This window comes from Hylaeus anthracinus, unplaced genomic scaffold, assembly GCF_026225885.1.
Source record: "Hylaeus anthracinus isolate JK02 unplaced genomic scaffold, UHH_iyHylAnth1.0_haploid 12002, whole genome shotgun sequence".
Classification (NCBI taxonomy): Eukaryota; Metazoa; Arthropoda; class Insecta; order Hymenoptera; family Colletidae; genus Hylaeus; species Hylaeus anthracinus.
In genome coordinates, this window is record NW_026534349.1 from 4397014 (window position 1) to 4422820 (window position 25807).

Consider the following 25807-nt stretch of genomic DNA (forward strand, 5'->3'; position numbering starts at 1 on the left):
ACTCAATTTTTATCTGCGTCTACGTTTCTATTACAGTACATGGATCGTTCCACGTTGTTTCACATTGATTAGAAGATATACAGTTTGAAAATTGTATTCGCGAGAACACGTTCGACGAACATGTCATCCCGGGATGATAATTCGATAGCAGTGTCGGGTCGAAAATCTGCCAGTCGAAATTAAGTTTGGAGCCTGATTACACACACAAATGAGGTTTGAGAGTTAGCGGTTGTGCGGTCCATCGACATGAAAGCATCCAGGGGCCATCCTCCCTGGGAATCTATTGCAAGTTTGCATGGTAGTTGAAGACTCGCGCATAATAGCGATTCGCAAAATGTCAAGTTTAGTCATTTTATCGTGCACCTTGTTAAGCGACGGGAGCTGAAAAGTTGCATACAATGCGCTGTCGTTATCGTAGTACCAGATAATAGCACCGCATCGATTTTTTTCCTTAACGAGTGTTTACCGTACAAACGAAAGAAGTGAAATGGGAATAAAGTATAAGACATTAATGTAAAAAAAACGCGATGGGTAAACTTATCATCGATGAAATTATAGAAATAATTCATCGGTAATAATTGCCTTTTATCTCATCTTTCGTCGACTTCAATGGAACGAATGTGGGGAAATTTGATGCACTAGCAAGTGGAAGGACGTTGGTAATAAAAATGCAATGTTATGTTGTATCAAGACTGAGTATGATAATAAATTTAAAATGGTACATGCCATCATTAATCGAACCGTGGGAATAATATTAAAGGAAAGTAAAGAACAGGAAGCAACTAATGCTTTTCAAATAATTTCTTTATTTGCACTAACAACATACACTCAGACATCGTTTTAGGTGGTGATACCTTATTATTAACATTAACGCAACACCCGAACCCCATAAAGTTCTTCACGCCGGAATGTTAGGTACAGTAACACGCCGTGTCAACGGAAGTCGACAAACGACGAGATCGCTTTATCGTGCTCTAATTGACGAATTTAAAAGCCATAGCTCGAGCACGCGAATTAAAGATAAATACATTCACGTGGCTTCCAACATCAACTTGTACGGCTCGACGATGGACAGCTAGCTGATCTTTAAACCGAGGAAATTGCGTTTTCCTCGTAATGAGATTTGTACTTTTTAGATGTTCTAATTTAGACCAATTTTGACTCTAAAGTATCTCCTCTAGTTTTACCCGCGATATTCTATCAAAGGGATGAAAATGAACATGGTTGGTACTTCACGTGTTGTCAGGAACTAAAACGTTTTGGCTTGTACGTGCCTAATCGCCACGGGAGTACACAGACGCACGCATACAGATGCTCGCGCACACAATCTCGCGTTCTACAAAATCTTTGAAACATCAATTCCAGTAACCACCAGGATTAACGTCGGTTAACTTTGGGTGATTCTTCCTACACCTAAATTGCATATTATCACCGTGTCGGTGCAAACACAGTAGTCGATCACAATTCACAAACAGCTGTACAAACTTCGCTAGTAAAAAGAGTTCGCACGATGATACGCCGCTCTTCGTTAACGTTTATTAGTCGTCCGCGTGATCGCTTCAATGCTTCCATCGTTTGTTATCAATTACATGGATCAGCGACCGCGCGCGTTAATCCAACTGCAGGTCGATCGCGAAATTTCCTCAACGAACGATGAATCGTCTAATTTTCTATTCCTATTTCGACGCGTGACTATGCGAATTTTCATTCCTCGAAGAACCGAGACGTCTGTCGGTGTTTTTCAATGAAATTAACGTCGAAACGTGGTTTTTATTCCTCGCAGAAGACAGAAATTTGACAATAACGCTCGTATACAGTGCATACAGTTTATACACGTATACTTTCCGAAATAATAATCAACAATCATGTGCGTCGGACATACAAGTATTATGATTATGATTGTCAATTGTTTTTGTTCGTCGAGTATCGTATTTTACATGTTCATTGTATTAGCGTTGCACGAACAGAGATATAGAATCCAGAAAAACAAACTTTGAACTTCTTCCTTGTGAGAGCAAGTACGCGCGTTTTATTCTTGAATCGATAAAAATATCACAGAAAACAAAAAGCGTTACGGTATATACATAAATAAAATTTATTTACAATAGATACACAAATTAATTTAGATTAAACTAAAATAAATTAATCTCTTTCTTAAAAAAATATATATGACTACTTTATCGAGCTATACATTATAGACAAACGATTGCATCTGTGTTAAATACTTATTGCACGGTTAATCGGACTTAGAACCGAAGACGAACATCAAATTTCTCTCTTTTACTTTGTTAGGAACATCAAGAAACGGTAGGAGATATTATCGTACATCGTTTTGCAAAGGGACGAGAACGATAATTGTTAGAAATTCGTACCCAAACGATTCGTGGAACCGCGGTTTAAAACGTTTAGGATTCGTCGAGTGATCTCTGAAAGTGGTCAGCAACCTGATCGTAGATCTTCCGATTATTTACTAAATAAGTGCATATCGTAGTGAGTCGATCTAGATTCTTCAGTTTATAATCGGAGAGAACCAGTGACGATTTAGCTTACGTTATTCTGAAAATGACGAAAACCTAATTTCCTATCAATGCTTCGAGGTCCTAACAACAAACATTGTACGAGGAATCTTGTCTCCTCCTTCGAGGAGGTTGCCGACCCCTGGTCCACTGATCGGATCCCGTAGATTCGTAAACACCTCTGCTGTCGAAAGAACTTTCTCGGGCGTTCGTTACTTCGTCGTGCCATTTTTCACCTCGCGAGTTTTCCTCGACCAAGTTCCGTCGACGAGTATCGTCGGCGTAGCAGCGAGGAAAATTATTACAACGAGCCGGCGCGAAACTTTCCTGGGTAGTTGTCGCCGCTTGTACAAGGATGATTGGGCGATCAACTTTCCACGGAGTTGCCTGGGACAAGTTTTTCGTCGAGATTACACTGGCCGCGTTTAATCAGCCTCCACGCCCTAAGGGGCTTGCGAGTCTGCTCGCGAGCGCGTCTCTAGTCGCGGTTTTGTCATTTACGCTGCTCTCTTCGTCGAGTAGGAAGTATAAAAATATAATTTCAGGATATGTCGATATATTGCGAGTGATATCGAGCATAAGGGGGTCAGCCTCGAGTCGCGACGTTTCTTAAAAAAATAACACGCTCCATCGTGAACCGTGACGCTCGATCGGGGGAGTGCTTCGCGAAATCGTCACGAGTGATTATCATTCGCGGTTGGTTCGAACGAGCACGTGGACGTCTATTGCCTCGATTGGATGAACGATAAAAAAAAAAAAAAGAAACAATTGGAAAAAATTAGAGCGAGCAAGGTACGTTCGAATCGAGCTTAAGAGGACGAGGCGAGAAGAGGCCTGCGCTGCGCCGCCTCTTTGCAATCCTGAGGAACGTCCGGCTTGCGAATCGTTCTCGATTTCCGCCTTAATTGCTTGCACTTTTGTTCGTCCGTTTCCTCCTCGATCTTCTCGAGATTGTCCTCCTCCATACTTTTTTCTGCCATTTCCTTGGAGTCGATGTCGTCGACGCTGCTCCAGCTGTTGTCGCTCTCGCTGCGATCTCTGTCCCTCTTGTTGCCGTCTGGCTCCTCCTTGCTCTTATCACGGTAGCCTCCGTTCTCCTGTGAGCACGATTAACCCTTTATGTGCTATACCAGAGTTCGATTCTCACGCTTACCATCATGGTTGTGTTTGTTGGCATAGTCGTGGTGGTGGTCGTAGCAGTCGTATCCGTGGTATCGCTGCTTTGGCTGTTATTGCTCGGTCTGATGCCGACCAAAAATGCCCCCTCCTCCGAATTCTTCCCCCTCGCGAACCTTCGCGACGACGGCCAAATGTCGGATGTATTTTTTACATTGCCTTTGGCCAGTTTCTGCGCGACTCCCGTCGTCCACACGCTCGCTTCGCTGCTGCCCGTGCTGCTGTCGCTTCCGGTGCTACAATGTCGCCATCTCCGTTCTTTTACATCATAGAAAAGAGCAAGTGTGAATGTCTGCTATTCGTGTCCTTAGCAATTCTACGACACTGAGAAAAACCGGCAATGAAAGCTAGCGATAACGTGAAGTGACAATAAGTGAGCGATGCTCAAATTTTCTTTGGTATCGTCGAGTATTTCGGGAATCGATCGATCGTAAACGTAGGACGATGTAATCTAGGACGATTACGCGAGCCCTCAGGAGCTGCAGCTATGTTTGATTGTAGCTACAGTACAGGTTTAGCAATCCCGAGGTACCCGAGCTATATATAGGAATATTAAAATTGGCTATAGAATCTTCCAAAGATTGATCAAAGGACAAAGTGTCCACCGTGACGCTACCACGATCCCTATGACCCAGTTGAAATAGCTGATAAAGCTTACTATCGCTAAAGCTAAAGACATACTATCGCACGGAAGAGCATTCGAGAGGAAGGGCTTCCTCAACAGTGGACTTCCTCCGTCCTGGCTGTCCTCGCTGCATGCTCGGGTAATGAGGATCCTTGGACTCCTTCTCGGGGTTTCGTTCATCGCTATAGAGCATCCAGTGGCCGCGTCCGCTCCGATGAAATCGCTTCGATAATGGGGACCCATCAAGCTGACCGCGCTCGCACTAGGTCTGACCAGTTTGCTACCTTCGCCTTCAGGGTTTAAAGAAGCGTCCCATCATTTCTCGGCGGGAAAGTGAGCGTTTCGGATGAAATTAAGGAATTCATGAAATGGGAAAACGAATCGAGACTCGTCGCCAACCTGATTCGGAAGTTGGCACTCGAAGCGTGTTGCACGAGGCAGCAGGCTGCAGCCTGGTTCGATGAAATCCGAGATTGTTGGTCTCGAAGCTGTTCCCAGCTCTGCAGGAACCCAGCGCCAGCAACGCCTCGCTGAGCCTTCGTTGCAACGGTGGAAACGGGAAGAAAGAACCTGTTCCACTCACGGACGGCCTTCTCGATCCTGCCGCACTCGGTGTCCTTGCCTGGATCTCCTAAATTAGAACTGCTATAGACGCCAACCATTTTCAGTTATCGTACTCGGGGAGAAGGAGACGTGTCAACGCGTGGTAGAAAATTGTGCAACGTATCGCGGAATGCGATCATTTTCTCCATCTCTGTACGAGTCTACAACTTTTGCAACGAGTCCGCATTTAAATAGATCGCTGGGCGTCTTACAAGCGCGCGATTTATTCACTTCGACGCTTTCTCGAATCCCCCCCCCCCCTCCCCAACCTTCTCGGCCCATTAAAATGTAGTTTCGATATTACTCAAACGTTGATCGCGGCCCGTTGAGTTCTCGGAAAGGGCGCAAAGAAAGAAAAGGAGTTAAATGGAACGAAATTGGCTGAAATTGTTCCGAGATCGAGGTCATTACTTGCTGCAGCTCCGACTTGGTCGCCTTTTTCCGCCAGTAGTTCTGCACAGATCGTCTAAGAGTCTGTGATTTTAAGCCGTAGAGGAGCCCGTTGATAGGTGGAGAACAAGCGAGTAGAAGGGAGGCCAACGAAGCCAGCTTCGGGTGATCGTGGAGGTGAGGTTGATTGCCGACGCCGCAAACCTCCCAAAGGATCAGGCCGCAATACGGGAAATAAAGCAGGTACAGGGAACCGACCAGTTGCATTACCTAAAAATTTAACTCGACTGCACACGGGCTCGAATTCCGTTGCATCCGACGACAAGGGAATAAAAAACGACAGCAGCGTGAAATTGCAACGTTAACAAGATGATCTAAGCGTTGCTTATACGCGGCTGATAGCGTTCAAACGTTCTCTGCAGCAGTTAATTCATCGCAAAAACAAACCAAGCATCTGGTCTGTCTGCCTGACGGAAACTTAGCTTTCAGGGGCGATTTTAAGACCTCCTCCAATCAACCTGATCAATTTAAATCCAGGGAATCGACGCGTTCGGTTCATCTGCTATAATTAAAAATTCAATTTAACTTTTCAATCGGATGAAACGCAAGCACTGCCAAAGTCGAGTGCCCGGAGTTAATTAGAACTATCGATCCACGAAACCGAAATTCGATGTCGCGAAATTCTCCCTTCGAACCATTATAGACTACGGTCACATTAAATTCACTAGTTACTCGATAAGGTAACGTTGTTAACATCCCGCAACGCACACTGCTGTCATTCATGGAAGCCTATCGTATAGCATACACAAGAAGAAATAATTCTGCGTAAACGTTACAGTTACGTCAAGCACTTGTTAATCCGTAATTAATCGTAAACCACAAGAATGCCCTTCTTCGAAATCACGCAAGCGTCTGGGATCTCGAGGTTAATTGAAATTCCATGAGCGTCCAACGCCAAAGTCAACGTCAACTCGAAAATTCCAAATCTGAAGTTAATTTCAAGGATCCCAAACAAACAAACAAAAAAATGTCCGACAGTCGCAGTGAAACATTCCAAACCAGAGACACCGCTCGAAATGATCGTCGGGTCTCTACGCGCGGCTTTTGGGTCGTAATTGCGAGCCGTGGGCTCGAAGACTCGCCGTCGACGGAACGATGTCCAGGGAAAAGTGGCTTCGCGCAGAGAACGTCACGCAAAGGGAGAATTATGCGGTGCTGGTAGACAATTACGCTAGCTGGAAATGTACAAACCGTGCTGGCCGCGCTGTGAAAACGGGGTGGGCTGACTGCAGAGGGTGCCGTGACAGTTGGGACGAAAAACGGATTCCGCTGGTGGGTGATGGTCACCTGGGCGCTCAAGGTGACTTCGTAAATTGCGCTGGCGATGCGGTGTCGGTGATAACGCGCTATGCCGAGTACACGCAAATTGCAGACGGTGACGAGGACTGCAGGCAGTGCCAGACCCAGAATCGCGTACACTGCTCCGTAAAGTACCGCTGCGAGGCCCCAGGAGGAGTTACCAAAATCCGGGGCGCAGCAGCCCAGACCCGGACTGTATCTGCATGTGACAGCAAGAACGAAGGTCCAAGTGGTTATGTTGGATAGGGATTTGGGAAATAACCAAAAACAAAAAATTTCGTTTCATATAAAATATTATAGAATATTAGAAAACACTGTTAGCAAGCCTTTCAGTTAAAAAAGATAATATTTATAGCCACTGTTATTCTGTACTTAATCATACCTGACGCTATCAGCTTGTGAGCAGTGCAAGTCGGACAATATCTTATCCATACTTAAAACGTGAACGCGTTTGCCATTGGAAATTTATGGAGCAGTCTTTTTAATCCCCCGAGCAATCATTTACGTTTAAACCACGGAAAGCGTTCTCCTCCTTCCCCTCTCTGTACGCGGAAACTTCAGACAGTACCGAAACGTAATTTTGAGAGTTTAATTAATTGCAGCTTCGGCGCGGTGAAAAGGCTCAACGGAAATGAAATCCCGCGAGCAGGAGAAAGCAGACCAAACTTGTTTGTTAATAAGGGAGCCGGGCTATTAACTGGAATAATAACCCTAGTTCTCGCGGTCTCCTTTCCACGCAAAGAAGCAATTATCGGTTCTTTAGAAACGACACGCTCGTTCTCGCGCTCGCGACAAGTTTCGCCGGCCACGAACCACGCAGGGTGGAAGTTCGTTATCAGCTCGCGGTTCCTTTGAAGGTTCACGGCCTTATAAATAAAAGAACGAACCTGTAAGGTGGGACCAGACCGCAGAAAGGCAGCAAGCACAAAAGCAGCGCCCCTGTCCAAGATGCAGCCAGACCGACTGCAACCCGTCGTGGCGAGACCAATGCAGCGTAGTGCAAAGGCGCGGCTATCGCGTAATACCTGCGCAAAAATCGCATAAATGCAGGTTACGGGATCGACGGGATAGGCGGAACAAAAGTAGTTCTTTTATGAAACAAGGAGAAATATGATTGGTACCGTTTTCCACGACTTTAACTCGCTTTTATTTAATTTTTGTAGTTGATACATCACTTTGTACCCCAGTTCGAGTAAAGAGTAATTTTAAATCGCTGACAGTGTGTTGGTGGAACCCGTCCGAAACAGCTACTCTTGAGTGATCGGTCTAGAATCGGCGGTATGTAATATGCGCGCATGAATAATGAATAGGGGGATGAAAAAAAAAAAAGACGAGCGCGAAGGTCGCAACGCTGACGGAGAGGAATGCAACCGCTTAAATCCACGGATAGCTTCTTGAATAAAATATTCCCTTCGATCCAACCGAAATCAGGACCTGCGATATTTCCAGGCGACAAAAGAGCAACGCGTCTCTGTATTTTTAACCGAGTTTTCATCCCTATATACAACCTTTCGGTGCACTCCAAGTGTCGCGATATCTGTCGTAGGTAGAGATACGAATAATCGACAAGTTAAGGAAAATGTAAGACCACCGTGCTGGAAATGTTTTAAAGAAAGAACGGCAAAAGAGATTAGGCGTTAGGCGTGTCGATCACCGAGTCGCGCAAGGCTAACTGCATCGACAGGGGTGTGATTACTCGTCCAATGGTTGGTTCTAGACAGTGCCATTTCAGAGTTTAATATTTAACTAAAAGTGCGAGAAATTGGTCAGTGGGTCATTGTCGATTACTGGCACGTTTACCCTATTCCTGACCTTTTCATTGAGCGTCCGCGATTTTATTCCATTCCGTCTGATATCGACAGCAAACGCCGATACACGGTGTCTCGCATTCATTCATTATCGATGAACGTCAGAGATCCTCGCGACCGTATCGGGCAAAAATTCGTTCGAATAATAGATGACGAATAAAAAGAATGCTCACAGCAATCTCTGGATTCTACTAATACGAGCCATACTGTAATTGTACGGTTCTAATTATAATACCTATTATTTCTTCTTCTATTATTTGATATTCTCAGTTGTTATCAGTATACGTATTGTGCTATCTGTATCAGAGGCACGTTTCACGGGGTGATTTAAAAGGCATTTTCCGGGTCTTTCACGATTTGTCGCGAAATTTCAGATTGAATCGAAGATCTTGCGTCGGTTGACGACCAACGTGATATCGGCTGAATACGCCGAGGACCTCTATCGACATCTTAGCGTTGAATGGTTCGCCAGCTTTGTACCTCGTGAAACCACGTTCCCTCGAACGTAACCGTCGCTTAGGATTCGACTCGATTTTTATATCACGTATTCCACGTGATAAAGCACCTCCGGAATCCAGATCCATCGGCTTACCGACTTTGCGGTCGAAGGATCGAACTCTTTTATGGATACAAATCGCGTACTCTGCTGGAAATCCCGCTTCGTTCTGACAAACATTCTTCAACGCAGAGACCATACGACGTGTTAGGTGGATGGATAACTGACAAATATTTTCACCCCAGATATTGGACACTTTATAAAATATCAAAAAGTGGGATTAGCTGTAATCCTCTAAGAGCCGAATTTTATTTTCTACAGGCAACCTTACTAGACATTTACTTTGACATTTCGAGCTGATGGTGTTATCAGAGACATCGTAGATTATCCTGTGAGAAAACTAAGATTTGGAAAAACCTCGATATATTAGCATGTGACCTGAAAATTACACGGGCCTAGAGGACTAACTATACTGATTGCCCACCCATGGTACCATTCCGCTTGTATTATTCAAAAAGTCGTTCTCTCCCCTACCGATACACGTAATGAGTTTCAAGAGGCTCGGGCTTCAAAAGCAATAAGTTCAATTTATTCGTTATCGGACAATTTTGCATCGATTATGCAACCAGCAACACTAGAAGTTCCCTCCTCCTCGCGAGATTAAACGAACCACCCTAGGAGTTACGTAAGACGTATCGAACCGCTGCGTGGGTCGGAAAAAGAATAAAAAAAAACAAACTTGAACGTCGATGAAAAGTTTCCAGCGGATATATGGTCGGGATGAGAGAAATATCGCGAGACTCACCTGTCGCAGTTTAGTCCAGTTACGGTCCAGAGGGCGACTGGGTGTAAGAGGGCCAAGAGGAAACCGTGTAGCACGCACCAGGTGCCGGCGATGGGCCAGGAACCAGTGGCGAAGATCAGTAATATCAGGCAGACAGCCGCCTCCACCGCGCCCAAGTGTGTCAACAACAAAGTATTGGCTGTTTGTTGCTGCTGCGTCTGTGGACATCGCGGCGATACGCTGTTAAACTCGTTAACGTAACTTTTCCTATTCCCGCCCCGTCAGAAGTTCTCGCTCCGGGTTCTTAATCACGAGCGAGAGTTTCGAAATTTACGCTTCTCGCCGTTTGCACGCTATTCGACGCTTTGCTTCCCCTGGAACCCTTCCCCTTGGTCATCGACGACGATACGTTTTAAGCGTTAGAAAGCGTTAGGTTGACCAAAAATATCGTTCGGTTTGGGTGTCCATTGTTTAACCTCTTGAGCGGCGAATTTTAATTAGGATTTTCGATAGAACAAATTGGAGAATAAAATATTTTCTCGTCTAAAACAAATCGGGTTTATACGTTAAAATTTTCTTAGCCTTAAATGGTTAGCCAAGAAACATCCTATATCTCCCCTAAGTATCGCTCCAGTATTTTCTCACGATCCAATAACGTGAGGGAGCCAGTCTGGGAAGTACGACAGTCGTTTGTCCCCGTTGAAAAGAAAATTCAACCAGGAAGAATGCAATACAATCACATTTACCGAAAGCATCTCAAAGCTCTAGGAACGCATTCCACACGACCTACTTTCTCAGCTGTCATTCAGTGTCTCGGCCTTCGATATTATATCGAAAACCGTGCGATCTTTTCCAACCACCGCCACCACCATCGCCACACAGCTTCGACCTGTCATGATCAGCGAGTAACGCTTAGTGAAACGATTCGTGTAAAAGCGCGAGGCTATTTCCAGGGTGGCCACTCTCCTTTCCGCGAGTTTCATTTCTCGTTTCGAGAAATGTGTCATGCTTGCGAAAGGAGTGGCTCTCTTACAGGGGGAGAACAAAATGTTTTAAAAAGGGTGGGATTACCGCGATCGGGAAAATCGCGCCTCATCGAACTCTGCGAATCCATTTCAAATCCCGTTAACCCCGTATTAATTTCTTCGCCGGGGATTGAAAGACTCTAATAGAAAAGCTTCGGGAAATCCAGCTGTAAGCGGATCAGGGTTTATATATATCGTTTCTTATATCCTTTCATTCCTGCAAAGATGACGTATTTCGATCTATGATCATTTCATTCGGTCCTACGACGATCTACACGGTTATCGAACCGTTTATCTGTATCGTCATCTGGGATCACGAGAGACAACATTTTATTGAAATCGATTGTTCTATATTTTGCAGTTCGTCTAATTTGATAAACAATCGGGTCAAAGCTATTGTTGGTGTACCAAATTAAGATTGTTTTCGTGAAACATTCAATACCACGCGCCGAACGTACGAATCGCGACATGAATTAATGATTCGATTACAAAAGGTCAAGTTGAAAATATTTTTTGGCACAAACTAGTCGCGGACTAAGGGGGTCGGATTGTGCCAAGAATTTTCGGCGTTTGTGACGCACCGACTTTAGATAATACAATTTGTTTCTCGTGGAATCCTTCGTATACACGGAAAACTGGTACGATCATATCCCAGATGACGATACCGGAAAACACTCCTATAGTTTCACGTTGTCTACCTTCGTCTTCTAGAACTCTGATCAAATATCCAGAAGCTGTATATTAATTTTATTTAACGTATCGTCGGTTTGCGTTGATTATCTCTCGACTATAAAAGTTACTTCTACCAGTCTACCAGTTGCGTAAGAGTATCATCGACAATGAGGAAACATTGCCACGATCACCCGCGCCGAGGAAACACCAATAGCGTTTCCCGATCGAACTAATCGCAAACTGCATTCTAACGTGGATCGGTTCGACGCGAATAAACTCGATTGAAACTATGCGCAACAGCTTCCGTTCGGAAGCACGTCGATGCCTTTTCTATTCTCGACCACGATTAGCTTGGACGCATCCAGTGCTGCCACTGGGTCAGCAAATTTTCATCGGAGATTTATCGCGAAGGGCTTTCATGCGTTATCGAACTTCATTGTGTGTCCCCTGTCGACGGTAACACGACCATCAAGGAAGACCGATAGCCTATTGAATTATTCCTGTAACGCGATGATCCATTGTCTTCGAGTAACCAACTCCCTCTCGGTTGGATGGCCTCGTGGCGCCGGATTCATACTCAATGGACCATCGATAACTCGTGAATGAATTTCGTATTCATTTCATACTTCGTATCAACCGAAGCTTCCGTGTATAAGTCACGTTCTTTGAACAAGGTACTGTAATGTTTCACCACGTAGCTTCTTCAGAGGTCTAATGACCAGCGAACCACGCAACGAGCTCGTCGATTGGTAGACAGTGCTAGGTGATTGGTAGTCGGTGAATCGTATCATGAGGTCATGAATGTCTCAAGCTACACGCCAGTATCAACGTGCCAGTTGACCCCTAAAGAAGCTATGTAGCCGCAATCCCTGGCATAGGAGGATCTCACTCAAAGCCTCGAATCACTCGTCGGTATTTACCTGCTTGCCCAGCCCAAGGACCACGAGGAGAACGTAACCGTTGAACAGAAGACCCAGAGCAGAAACAAGGACGAGAGGCACGCCAAAGGCCCAAGGGACCATTCCTCTTCTTCCCGCGTGTTTTCCTCGCCGTCGAAGATTCTGGCACCAGGGGTTGGGAAGCTACCTGGCTCTATCCTCGAGACGTTCAGGTGAGCCTGCCCGCGGTGTCGATCCTCTGACTCGGGATCCACGGCCGCCTCACCACGGCGGATGCACCTGAAACATCTATGAAACACGCTGTGTTGGCCAGCGCTTACAAAAAATTTGTCTTTTAATACTCGGAGGACCTATGGTAAATGACTCGTTTTCTAATATTTCTCTCTAAAAATTTTCCAAGGTATTCTTCAAAGTCCGTACATTCTTGTGTCTAAATTTGACCTTTCTACATTAGTCACGTTTCCTATTACAAATTCCCCAAAATTGGTCTCAGGATAGTTCCTTCAAGGCTATCGACTCTCGAACACTGGTTACTTTACGAATTTCTTATTCGACTACCATTGACAATACTTCCCTTAAACTTTGAATGCTTATTTAAGCATACTCCAAGAAAACATATATTTGTTTAATATACGAACCACAGTGATTCGCGAAACCCAGAATTATCTTGTCACGGATGGCACCGATGGTTGCAGGTCATTCGATGTAATGTATGCGGTAGCTAAATTGAAATTGATTGAGTGAACAGAATATTTCGAAGGAATCTCGAGCAGAACCGCGACGAGGTTTTACAATTTTTACCGCTCGAGTCATGATATTGATTTATAAAGGAGGCATTGGTTTGGTCAAGGCCGTTACATTAGGACACGAAAGGTCGGTCTCGCGAGGCGAGGTCCTCGAATCACCGCCAAATATATCAATTAACGACGTTACCGCAGAGCTATATTGAATAATACATCAGTTATTACAGGAACGTGTACACCAGAGTTCTGCCTTCGATTAACATGGAGTAACATCGATTCCATCGGGCCAATGGAGCACCGTATGCCATCGAATATTGCAAATTAACCTTCCAATATTATTAATCCTGGAGGATAAATGTAAAGGAAATAGGAATCGAAGAAATACAAAATTTGGCAATGGAAACACTGGATCTCGATAAAACTTACAAGGTTCCAATCAGGTGTGAGTCTGATCGAAAACAACGATCCTGATCCCCAGCGATTCAGGATCCTGAAGAAAAGTTATCGTTTCTCATCCCCTCCGTCATAGTTATTGTTTACCGTCCCTGGAGGCGTTACATCCTGAAAGTGATGTTTAAAGATTCAATCGTTCGAAACTTCAGTTATTTCACGTGAATCAAGATCCGCAGTTGAGAAAATCTTTTTCGTTTTCAATTTCATTTTCAGATCCTTTCAGAATTTACTGCACGCAATTCTTAGGGAACATTGACTCAAGTTACGATCGTTTAACGACCTACCAAGCTCTACGTTCTAATTATACCAGTAACGTAGCAAGAGTTTCAAATTAGAGCGATACAGGTTACGGTAAAAATGTTCTTGGTCCTCTTACAATGGCGCACTCGAGAATTACACGCACAATGGGCACGCATCTCGTCCGTGTACATTGTTTTCCAGATCACGAGGCAACCAGCCGACAGCATAATTTGGTTATGCTGCCATTCAGCCGGTTCCATTATCGACTATTAAACATACGCGGTTTCAATGCCACCGAGACGACTCCGCCAGTTTCGCGATTGCTACGCGCCTCAGTTATTCGATTCCTTGTTTGAGCAACCTCGAAATCTAATATATCGCGCACGCAAGGAAAGCTCGCTAAGTACGTCGATTGGTCTGCGCGACATTGCAACGCGAAATCTCGAAGACCTCTCGCTAATGGAGAGTCTGGTGATTATATTAAAATCATCATTAATTGGGTCGTTACTGGGAGGAAGCTTTTATTATTGACCGAAAGAATCCTTTGTCTAGTCCTCGAATATCGATCCTGGTACTTCGAAGCAAGGAATGCTTCCATGTCTCTTAATTGAGGAAGAGACGATGCGATTAAGTAACTTTAGGGAAATTGCTTGCAACGATTTGCACTGGTTCTGAAAGATGAAATTAAATAAAAGCTCCTCGTAGTTAAACATTAATTCTGAGAGTAGTACGGTCTTCTTTAATCTTGTATGTTTCCTTCGAATTCGTTACGTAAATAGAATTTTAATAGTATTTACGTCCTCGTAAACGCTGGAATTAAGAACTCGTTAAGCGCAGTAACGGGCGTGACGGAGATTAATGAAATTCTAAACATCGGATTTATACGAAAATCCGAGTAAAGACGATAAGTCACGCGCCATTACCCGCGTTTCATTTTCGTCGCGCTGTTTCGTTGCAAGACGACTGTTACAGCGAAATCAGAAGGTCGAGATTTTCATGGAAACGAACTGCTTAGGAAACGTTACCAGCAATGTATTTCACGATTAAGATTTTAATTGTAAAATGCATATATAGAATAACGGGTATGGCTTGTCATTCATCGTTGTCCAGATACGAATTTTAATTAAACATTTGTCTGCGAAAAGTTCCCATTCGATCCTATGAAACGTCTTGATGGCTCGCGGTTTAACGTTTTCCGATATTCGTGGAAAGATCTCGAAGGTGTTTGATAAGAAAAAAGTCAATTAAAGGAGCCACTTGATTTCGCCACGTTTTTTCAATTAAGCAGCCTTTTCGACTCAGCACGCGACGAATTAAACGATAGGATTCGCAGGTTCGCGAGATTGCGCACGGTGTGTGTTCTCTTCGCAAATATCCTCTAGCGAGGCAAATTAAAGGAATGAGATTTCCATGAAATTAACCGTGTGTACGGTATGCAAAGTACCCTCAGAACGGAGGCGAGCCCTCGATTCCATCGACGAACAACCGTTAATGCGCTCCGTGAAGTCTAAATGCCTGTCTTCAACAGCTCCAAGAATCACGAACGAATGAAAATTGTGACGAGGGTTTCGCGCACCGCGAATGCGTTCCTTCCCTAACGTTTCGTTATTCGTCGTACAGTTTCCAATTATCTTTTATTTTCCGCTGGAAGTTCCCCTTTCATTTGGATAATGAAATTTGTTTCCCGAATGAAGTGTTTCTGAAAAAATTAAAACTGCTCTTTTCGCTGTGCTTGTTACATTGATAAAAATCCGTCTCTCGAGTCAAAGTTGCCGCGAATTCTCCGAATAATTACATTCCATGATTAACCTACTTTCGAACCAAAGGAAACTTGCAATTTTTAATATTTACCGCCTGTTCGATAACGAACAGCACAAGAACTTCTTATTAAGAAGCGTCGTCGAATCATTCAGATAGACTGTATTTCTCAGTGACGTTCATATTAACAAAATCTCTCCTTCGTTGAATACCAAACGCAAGAAGGGAAATTATCCGTTGTAGCTGAAAATCTCTTTTGTTATTGAAAATTTCGAGCTCGGCGCACCCATTTCCACGAAATTTCCCGTTCTGACGCCCATCGAGCCATTGTTCTCGCTTCAAGCGCGCGTCAAATTGTTTACGACTACTTAACGGCTAACTGGAACGCGTAGACTACCCCGCGGCGTGTTTTCAAGTCGTCCGAAGTTTCGTGCAATTGCGTTCCGTGGATGGTGCAAGCATCGAATCGTTTTCAATTTGTCGAGGCGCAGTTCCCGAGCGGCGGCTGTGGAAGACAAACGAAAGCGCGGGAAACGGCGCACGGGTGGTCGTTGAAAGTTTTCTCATCGATGCTTCTTCATCTCGGCGGGAAGCCATCGGGCACGGCGCACGAAATGGTGGTTGTTTACAACCATAGAAACCATTGCGAAACTACGTCGCTTCCACGGCTAGAATTTAACTACGTTAGGCTTCCATCTGTTTGCACTCGACGAGGAATAGACCGTCGTTTCTGGAAGAAAGTTCAGAAATAATGGGGGCTGAGGAAAAGGTCGGATCGCGGTCGAATGACGGCTTCTATGTTTAGATGCCTTTTCCAGGCGGGGACAGTCAATAATTTCGTGTGTAGCGAAAATAGTGCGACGCAGAATGGGAAACAAGGAAGGAGATTTAACCTTTTGTGGGAGGAATCTTAAATAAAGTATTTTTTTGCTCTGTAAATCGATTGTGACGTATGAATATGCGGGTTTGCTTTAATGTCCTATATATTTTAATTCTACGAGGTATCGTGATGGTAAATAATGGCAGTTTTGATATAAAAGCAGAAGTATACGTATGTGTACACCAACGCATTTTGCCCTGACTCGTTACTCATAATTTTACAGTTTCGTTATATTCGAAGCTGGGGTCGTTCGGTTTGAGAAATGCAGGGAATCCTTCGAAAAATGCAATATCCGCAAACATGATACATATTAAAGCCTGGATCAAAGCAGCGCGAAGAATAGACCCAACATGCGCGACGAACTGAAATCGCGTTTGTTGTGTTTCAATATTGTTGTGTTATAAAATTAAACGTTGAATATTTTCACTTTTTATTACATTTCTGGCAGTTTTCGTCCATCATCGTCTTTATAATAAAATTAACCCGTAATATAACTACATTTTCGCGATAGAATTTTCCAATAATATCTGCGCGCAGATGTCCAAATGATTCATCATCGTTAATATCGTTCCCAGAAACCAGCATCAATTAAACGCGAAACCGGCGAAACTCTAGAGATCCCTCCGCTCATCAGCCACCGTAACTTTGCCGGAACTATCCTAAAATTTCAATAGGAGATGAGGTCCCGTTTAACCCATCAACATTCCCGGCAACAGACAGATACGTCGAAAATAGCAGACTGCGAGCTGCGAGTTGCTTTCCTTATCGATCTCAGCCGACGTGATTTCCCACCCACGTCGCTGCACGTGTAAAGTGTTTCGCGCAACAAGTACCCGACGACAAATGACACTCGACTGGGATTTCGAGTATTTCAATAAGATCCTCCATCGCCGAGAGGCACTGCGTTCCGTTCGTGATAACATTTTCCACTCAACTAACAGAGCAAGGGCGTTCGTTCGATTTCAGCCAGCCATTCGTCTTCCTCGGTGTTCGCTATCTGGAAGGAACTCACCTTGGGTAAAATCAAAGATTGATACGCGCGATAGCTCCACCTGGAAATGCTCGAAACGTTGGTATTCGAATTACAACCGATCGGGAATCGAATTAGTCTTGCTCGAGGCAGAAGCTACCGAGCATTGGCATAGAACGATCCTTTGTGCATTTTTAAAGCGGTCGAAAGTAAGGGATGCCTAGGTGTTTTAATACTAAGGTTATAAAATATCATTCGACTCGGTCGAGTGGGGTCAATAAATTGAAGCACGTGAAACACATTTTTTCATGCCCCAAGGAAAAGGATCGAGGTCGAGAGGGTTGGAGCGATGTGATAAGGGAGGTTATAAGTTCTTAGGGTCGTGAAAGCGATACAAAAACGAAGATTTATTAGTCGGCGTTTCGGCATACGATGACAACCCTCTTCAGGCCAATTATGAGACCATGTTTTGGCCCTTGCCATAGACCGAAACGTCGACTAATGTATCTTCGTTTCTGTACTTTTCTCGCGAGAGTAAGAACTTTTTAGAATTCAGCTTCATAAGTATAAAGCACCTTGCAAACGATTTTTTCTTTAAATAACTTAAAGCATTAATAATTTCGTAGATATTTAATATGACACTGAAACGTAAGTAATTAATAAACTGTTCAAGATTGAGAAATGATCACCCATTAATTTATCCACACGTAAAGTTGTCTATGAATATTTAAACAATCGTTTTCGTTCCTGCATCGACCATTTCCATCTTGGACAGCGATTAAACCCTCGTTTCGGTTCACCTTGAATTCGCCCGTAAAGTGACAAGGGGGTGATTAATAACGATCGAAGAAATACACCCGCGAAAAAAGGGTGGAATGAGAGGAAAAATCGGCCCCTCGCGTGTATGAACGATGGGATTCTTATACGAAGTTAACGAACTAAAAAAAAAAGACAACCCCGATGAGGGTCGAACCTGCATTATCGACGAACTTACGCTAGGCTCGCGTGATCGCGTCCGAGGGGTGAGTTTCGCCCAAGGAATCCTGCCTAATGCAAAGAAACGAGTTGAACTTGTCGAACAATTTAAATCGATCTGCGGAGAAACATGTCATGGCAAATACGAAATTCCCGATGCGTCGTTCGCGACCTAGAAATCAGTATCGACAAAGTAACAACACGCGAGTCGACTCGCTACGTAATTGAACAAAACAGAAGACATTGGAGAGTTTAAATAAAGATCTACAGATTCCACGACGACCGTAAGAATCGGGTGATTGAAAATCAATACAGGAAAGGGACATGCGAAATCATTTTTGCGATTTATTTTATTCTATCGTTATTATCGTGCTTTACGTCAGTGTGATATTTTTCAGACATGCACCCAGACTGTCGACTGTTCCAAAAATCGATCGCCTTCCCTGACAACTCATCAAGCGTTACGTCAGTGTGACATTTTTCAGATATGCATCCATACTATTTGTAAATGATTTTCAATCATAAAAAAACGTGAGTTTATTTCGAGCTTTCTTCATTAATTTCTTTCAACCGCATTTGAAACACAGTGTTGGATGACCAACGCAACTAAAAAACAGTGCTCTCGGTTAATTCCTTTCGCTCGGAGTTTAACAACAGTACCCTTACTCATAAGTTTAAGAGTCTTGTTTGTCCCACGCTGTCCGACGAAGCGTCGTTTCCATAATGTGCAACGATTAACACGAAAGTTTCATCGCTCGCTATTACCAAACAATTTAGAACATATTTTGACTGTCAATTTGGCGCGTCCTGCGAATATTAACTGAAAGCATCGCTCCGAAAAGGTGGAAAGGGGTGGAAAACCGCGGTACACGAACCGCAGCAGGTTCGAGGAACTATTTAGATTTCACCGTGTCATCGAGCACGGGGAACTTCTATTAGGCAGTTGCTCACGCGCCATCGATACGCTAAAAACGTTCGTTCTATAATAGATCGAGTTCGGAACGCAGCCTTCGACAAAGCTTTCGAAACTTTGTTAAACGCAGTGCCTCGCTAATGCGGGAATCTCGATTTGAAAAATTTCGCGCGGAGAAGGCATCCCTAATGGCTAATTTGGCGCTGAAAAATGGTTGGTAACGCGATCATTGTTAGCATAGAAATTTACGAGGCGAAACTCGATTAGCGATGAAGTTCAAAGTTAAACGTACGTCGTTTGCGTTGGAAACTATCAACGTGGACGTTTAGATTGACAAAGGTCGCCTAAGTGGAATTGTTATAGACACCATCTGAACCCGAAGAAGTGCTTAGCGCGAAAGTTGGCCGCAACGGTTTCCTGAAATTTCATTAAACGACGCGAACAAATGCTACGTTTACACTTTTAATCGGAATTAAAAATCTAACTCGATCTTGAGTCAACAATCGTCGCAGCATACAAAGTGCCACCCTAAGACGCCACCCTCTTCCGCGTGGATCAACCTTTTAAAGCAAGTACGTGGATAATAACCCGAAAACTGTGAACGTGCGCGTTAAAAAAATCCCTACTTAGCCCTCGGGCTGAAATTTCAAAGTCACATTTCCCTATTTGTTGAACGCGGAGCGTGGTGCGCCCTACGTGGCGGTGCATGTTAATATCCGCATTGCGATTCCATCCAGGGAAGTAATTCATCCAGCAAATTGGCACGAGCAAGGAATAGCATTTAAATCGTTCGTAAGCGCGCGGCGGTAAAAGGAAGGGGAAAAAATGAAAATGGGTGAAAAAGGGATGATCATTCCAAGTGACAAACTTGTGAAACCGGCGCACGTTCGTTCGCGAAGAACCACGTCGAGCTAATACTCTTCGAGGGGGTAGTCTCGGAATTTCAACCCTTTGCGCTCGACATTTTCGCCGATACGAGACGAACTACTCCATTTTTCGAGTATTCGACGAGACTCTTACAACTAACACGAATCAATATGTGGAAATAGTTTGTTAGTACAGTTTTGCTGTAGTTAAATGTCTCAAGGTGTCTGGATTTCACATTTACTTTTCATAAAATCACACTCCAACGTACACAGTCGCCATATCACGTAAGGAAATGTTTATCTTGACGTCCGAGCCGTGCTCGCGAGTTATCAACAAACAGCGTTACGGATCGCGGGTCGAGTCGAATGAGAAGGCGATCAATCAATTAGTATAAACACAAGAGTTAGCGCTGTCGCGATTCGATATACATATACAAACAAGTTCTTCAGTACTCAAACGGTCAAATAAATAAATCAAAACCAACTACTTACGTTTGTAATTCCTACGGTAGACTCAGGGCGCTGAATTTCCCATCATTTTCGAAGAAGGATTTCACCTCAGATCGGGTTTGGCTTCTCAGACCATCGTTGAAAATCATATTCCGGCCACGTGTAATCTCCCTTGTCGCAATTTCATCGCGTTGAAACGATCACGTTGTTCCAACAGCGATGAAATATTGCCACTTCCGGGTCCGCGCGAGGTTTCGAGAGAATACCGAACCACGGATGAGTGTTTGAATTACGATACGGCAGGCGTTGTAAAATAGCGAGTTCTCGACGTCACCCTGAAGAGTTTGACGCGACACGTGCGCTGTGTTCGTTGGTATAAAGAATTCGAGGATCGCGGAAACTCGATGGACCGATCGCGGTGCACGTGTTGGCCACTCGAAGGGAAGGACTATAATTTAACGCGTGCCTGGGTATCCTCTTATTGCCAACGAGAAATCCTTCGGCGAACGGGTAACCCAGGTGTGTCAAACCCATTTTGGCCTGAGGGCCAATTTGCACTTTGAGAGCGAGGGCCATTTATTATACTCGGTGTTAGGAAGCTGAACTTGGAGCTGTAATACTCCAAACTGTATTACAGCTTTGGAGTACTTGTATTTAAAAACCGAAATATCAGAAAATAATGGCAATTAAATCGAGAACCTCAATTGAAAAAAATATTGGATACAGCAGGAAAGCTTGACCCCTTCGACACGTCGGTTTTCTATTTGAATTCTATGAAGAAGCTGCAAAGAATACTTCCACCATCTATCTTGTATTGAAGAACGTGTGCTTCCCGAGTAAATAATAATGTTTATAGTAAACGAAAATTTAAATAGAGCGCGGAATGTAATGGATGGGGTAGCGTGTCTGAACGCCAAGTGAAATTTCCTGTTGAGCGAAAGGACGAAAAGCGAAGGAACCGGGATAATTGATCCGGAAACCACACAAGGTGGTCCGTTGGAAACGGTGTACCCTCCAGTCATTCTCGATTGTGTTCGTGAAAGCTTTCAGCAGACGGATGTATGGTTTGGTTGAAACATTCGTCGAGCGACACGCTTTCAAAATATTACTAATCAATCTAAAGTCGGATTATTTAGATTTAATCTGTAGGAGTCCTAAAGAGCTCTCTGATTTTTAATAATAAATGGCATTTGACCCTCGTCAAGTATACATAAATAAGATATAAACTACTATAAGAAAGTTCATATTATATTTATACGTTTCTGTTAGACAGAAAGACAGAAGGATTCGAGAAATAAATGCACACGCGATACATGCTAGAATATCTTATTCTCAAAAGGCTCTTTGTGCTTTCAAAAACGAAACTGAGACCCTTTTCTGCATGGGGCCTGACCGTCGCCTCGTCGTCGTTCCCCGAATGTCCAGGGTGTCGATTGACGAAGGCCAGGCATGGTCCCTTGCGATCGCCTCGACGTTATACATTTCTGACTAACATTCCTGAACTACAAACGAAACGCGGATAAATGTTTGATTCAGAATCATAGTGAACATCTATCGTTCGACGACCTTTGAAAGGAAATTATTATTGCTACAGTAATTTCGAATTAATTATCAGCCTCGACTGTGCATCAATTTTAACGACTCACAGGAATTTTCAATTTTGATTTCAGGTGACTGTTTTTGTGAAGCATCGCGCCACATTCACTCGCGTGAGTATTAACAATCTTATCAAGTGCTATTTATTTTTTCATTTCGTTTCATTTATTAAACCACTGCCCGGACTTCTCCAATTTGTACGATGATATCCTCGAAAATGTTCGGCCGTAATAACGTTTTATGGGTCCGTTTAATATCACGCCATCCGTTATTATTCGCGAAATATTTCATTTTGGAGGATTTCGTGGCACTCGTGGAAAGTCCTTTCCCGTTGGAAGTTGGAAATACGTCCCGGCGACGAATGGATGTGTCTCTGTTGACTTCTGAAGTACGTGCTCGCGCGTTGAAAATATCGATTTCCATTAAAAATTAACGTCTCTTAGTAACGGCGGTACAACAGATGAAGAAGCACATTATTATACATACGCCTACCGAATTGTTGATGTCTGGCAATCACAATGTTCGAATGGTTTTCATTTCGTTACGTGCGATTTATCTTGGTTTCCAGCGACGATCAGAAATTACAGGCCTTCGAGGAATCCAAGGTAATGTTGCCTCTACAGGGTGATCCTTAATTGAAATCGATACCTCGAGGACCGTACCTGAATTGCAAAATAAGGGAACGTTCTAGCTTCGTCTTCTGGAATGTAACGCGTTAAAAGAAGAATTGTGCACAGTACTGTACATTTTTTTAATAGTTCGCAAACATTTAAATTTGATGACGGTTATTTGGGATCACTCGGTATGTTTGTACCGCTGATCGCGTATTTTTCCAAAACTCTTCGATTCGCTGATAAACCTATCCAATTTTACGGTCGGCATTGAACTCAAAAAATAAAGACGGATCCCATTCCTCGGTGTCTTTTGAATACGGAATCGTATCCAGATCTCCCTTTCAGCAGTTTAAATCTTTCAATTATCGGCTTTCTATTGAAAACAGAAAATCCCGTTGGCTGTCTTCTGTTTCGCAATTGTCCACCCACCAGTCGTTTAACGCGCACGAAACGAGCTATAAATGTATTCACCTGCCGCAAGTTCTTTCACAAGTACAGTGGACTATTGCACAATAAGCATGCAACATCCTCATAAAAAAAAAAAAAAAAAAAAAAAAAATTTAGAGTAATAGGTTCCTTTGTGTATTTAATATGAACAGTGTCGACAAGCTTTACGAAGCTTCATTTTTATTGCAGTTAATCAGAAAGTGGGACACTCCGAAACTGAGAAATACGAATCCTTTAATTCTGGCTGCTCTGGAAATCTGCAGTTTCATAAAAATCACAGGGGAATTCAGCGTAAAATACTAAAAATAACCAGCTCGAGTGTGCGTCTCTGTTCACGCAGAGTTTTGATTGTCCTCCTGCTTAATATTCACGTTTAAATCTATTGGATTTTTATTTGTAGCGTCATATGGAATCAATTGTCGCGGCACCTATCCACTCAGGACGATGAAATACTTCATCAACCTATTCAACGAACCGCCAGCAAAATTTGAATATTCTAACCCCTGACCAACAGTTTGCGAGCGTGTAAGATCTACAATAATTTGCAAGAATGACTCATCAGGATACATTCTATACTTGTTTATGCCACAATTTATTAGTACATTGATTTGTAACCCTTACACGTGGATACGTTCAAATTCACGAGCATCGTAACTGCTACTGCTTCAATTTTCTTTACAAAAAGTTCTTTATTTATTTCATTTAACGTCTATATCGTACGATTATCCACACGTCTAAGATTTTCTATTTCCATTGCTCGATCGGACCGAAATAAAATCTTGGCAACTACACTCTACTAAGAAATTTATTAGTAATCTCGCGTCTGGTCGTCACACACTCCATAAGTCTTTCGACGACATCCCAGTTAGTCTCGTCTAATTTGCCCGAGGTTTAACGTTTCGCACAACTCGCTTCGTAATGCAATTTGTCACCCAGAGTTCCCCGATAATATTTTCTCGGGTAATTAGTTTTTCCTTGCAAGCTGAACACTTCCTTTCTCGCATTTCACGTTCATTTTTTTTTTTTTTTTTGAACGCCTTATTTTAAAAAATTCCCAATAATACAGAAATCGAAGTACAGCTTCCAGCGCGTAATAAACAAAAATGGAAGGGAGAAAACACCCGGTAGAACCTCGCTAAGCGATAATCGAGGTTAGAGCTAGCAATGGGGGTACACTGTATCGCTACTCGTCGTCTATTGGTTACCTTGATTACTGCAGGAACTTCGATTATCGCGGGAGTTCCAGAGGCGGTTTCCTACAATAATCGAGGTTCCACTATAGCCAGGATGTCGAAAATAATCCTCAGCGTCGAGCAGGGATGAGTTAGCGCGGGACATCGATCAGTTTCAAGTTTCGGTGGCGCACATCTCCGAGAGGTATTATACGTTGCACGTCGGTTACCGTCGACCAGGGCGTCGTTAATGGATTTTAATTAATGTCGTTTCTCGGCCAGCTGCGCTACAGCCAGGACGTTTAATTACAAGACATCCCCCTGACCAGTGCCGCGCATTCGTTGCGTGAATAATAGAACGAGCTTTCGGTAGGAAAAAGCCTCTCCGCCGCGGCTGCTGGTTTTGAAACTGCGACAAATTATTCAGCTTGCTTGATGTACGCGAATCCTATAAATATTCGTCCAAGTGTGTCGCTCCGATGGAACGGAAACGGAATAACACCAGCACGATTCCAACGAATACCGCGGCACCTTAAACGACGATATTTTCAGAGTAAGATACGATATTCGACCTGAGCTCGGTGGTGACGGTTCTTCGGTCCGATTTTAGTTCGGTTACGGTTAAGACCGAGGATTATTTCGGTGGTGCTTGATCTGATTGACGGAGACGAATAGCTCACACTGATTTCTGCCACGTCTTGGATGGTATTATTCAGAACTGGAAAAAGAAATCGTTTTTCAAGAATCGTGATAGGTCAGATGGAAATTTTACCCTCGGGGGCTGTAGCTATGATTAGAGCTGCAGTACGGGCTCAGCAGTCCCGAGATACCCGAGCTGTAGGGGGTCAGTGGGCCCCAATAGAGTACTAAACATCCCTAATGGGGTTACCAGACAGTGATAAAGATAGGTATTAAAGCAAATGCAAATGCAAAGTAATGTAAAGCGACAATTAAAGGAACGTAAAGAATTACGCGGTATAGTCAACACGTTTTATACATTACGCACCTAATACTTTAGATGTTACAAACAACTTATACGACTTTGCACTTCTTTAAATAAAACTCGCTCGGTCGGTTGGGAATTTGAAAGGAATGCGAGTGTAGAGAGAAGGTGTAGATTCTGTAGATCCCTGAAAATAAATATTTATGCTAAGAAATGAGTTTCACTCGAAGAATTTAACAGGTTGATAAATTGACCATGTTACCCGCTTCGAGTGTTCTAATTTTCCCGCGGAAAGAAACTTCGTTTGAGGATATTAACTGGCAAGTTTCGAAACTCGGTGGAAGAATTTCCGCATATTTTCAACTTTTCCTCGAGCCGTACTGAACTTATAATTACGAGGAAAAACGATGAAACACTTTTCCAAAGCGTTGTCG

At 43.5% G+C, this 25807-nt stretch overlaps 2 protein-coding genes across 23 annotated transcripts in view; one reads left to right on the top strand and one right to left on the bottom strand.

The window, feature by feature from the left end:
* LOC128891520 (phytanoyl-CoA dioxygenase, peroxisomal-like) overlaps positions 1 to 25807 on the top strand; it is a 56904-nt gene that overhangs the window by 8649 nt on the left and 22448 nt on the right. For all 22 annotated transcript variants that reach the window (XR_008460852.1, XR_008460858.1, XR_008460856.1 and 19 more), the window contains one exon: positions 22272 to 22310. The gene's annotated coding sequence lies outside the window, so the exon portion shown is untranslated. The remainder of the gene's footprint in view (positions 1 to 22271; positions 22311 to 25807) is intronic.
* LOC128891511 (beta-3 adrenergic receptor-like) lies at positions 1140 to 12600 on the bottom strand. Its single transcript, XM_054151020.1, has 9 exons — positions 12375 to 12600; positions 9779 to 9975; positions 7557 to 7694; positions 6562 to 6868; positions 5332 to 5580; positions 4717 to 4948; positions 4374 to 4607; positions 3670 to 3950; positions 1140 to 3613 (listed from the first exon to the last, which is right to left on the bottom strand). Exons 1-9 carry the CDS (start codon positions 12474 to 12476, stop codon positions 3326 to 3328), a joined length of 2028 nt encoding a protein of 675 aa, XP_054006995.1. The 5' UTR covers positions 12477 to 12600; the 3' UTR covers positions 1140 to 3325.

Excerpts from the sequence above, each read along its gene's own strand:
- LOC128891511 (XM_054151020.1), bottom strand. The coding sequence starts at position 12,476 with ATGGTCCCTTGGGCCTTTGGCGTGCCTCTCGTCCTTGTTTCTGCTCTG. Across the intron at positions 4,608-4,716 it reads AGTGCCAACTTCCGAATCAG|GCGAAGGTAGCAAACTGGTC; the intron begins GTTGGCGACGAG and ends TAAACCCTGAAG. Across the intron at positions 3,614-3,669 it reads CAACAAACACAACCATGATG|GAGAACGGAGGCTACCGTGA; the intron begins GTAAGCGTGAGA and ends TCGTGCTCACAG.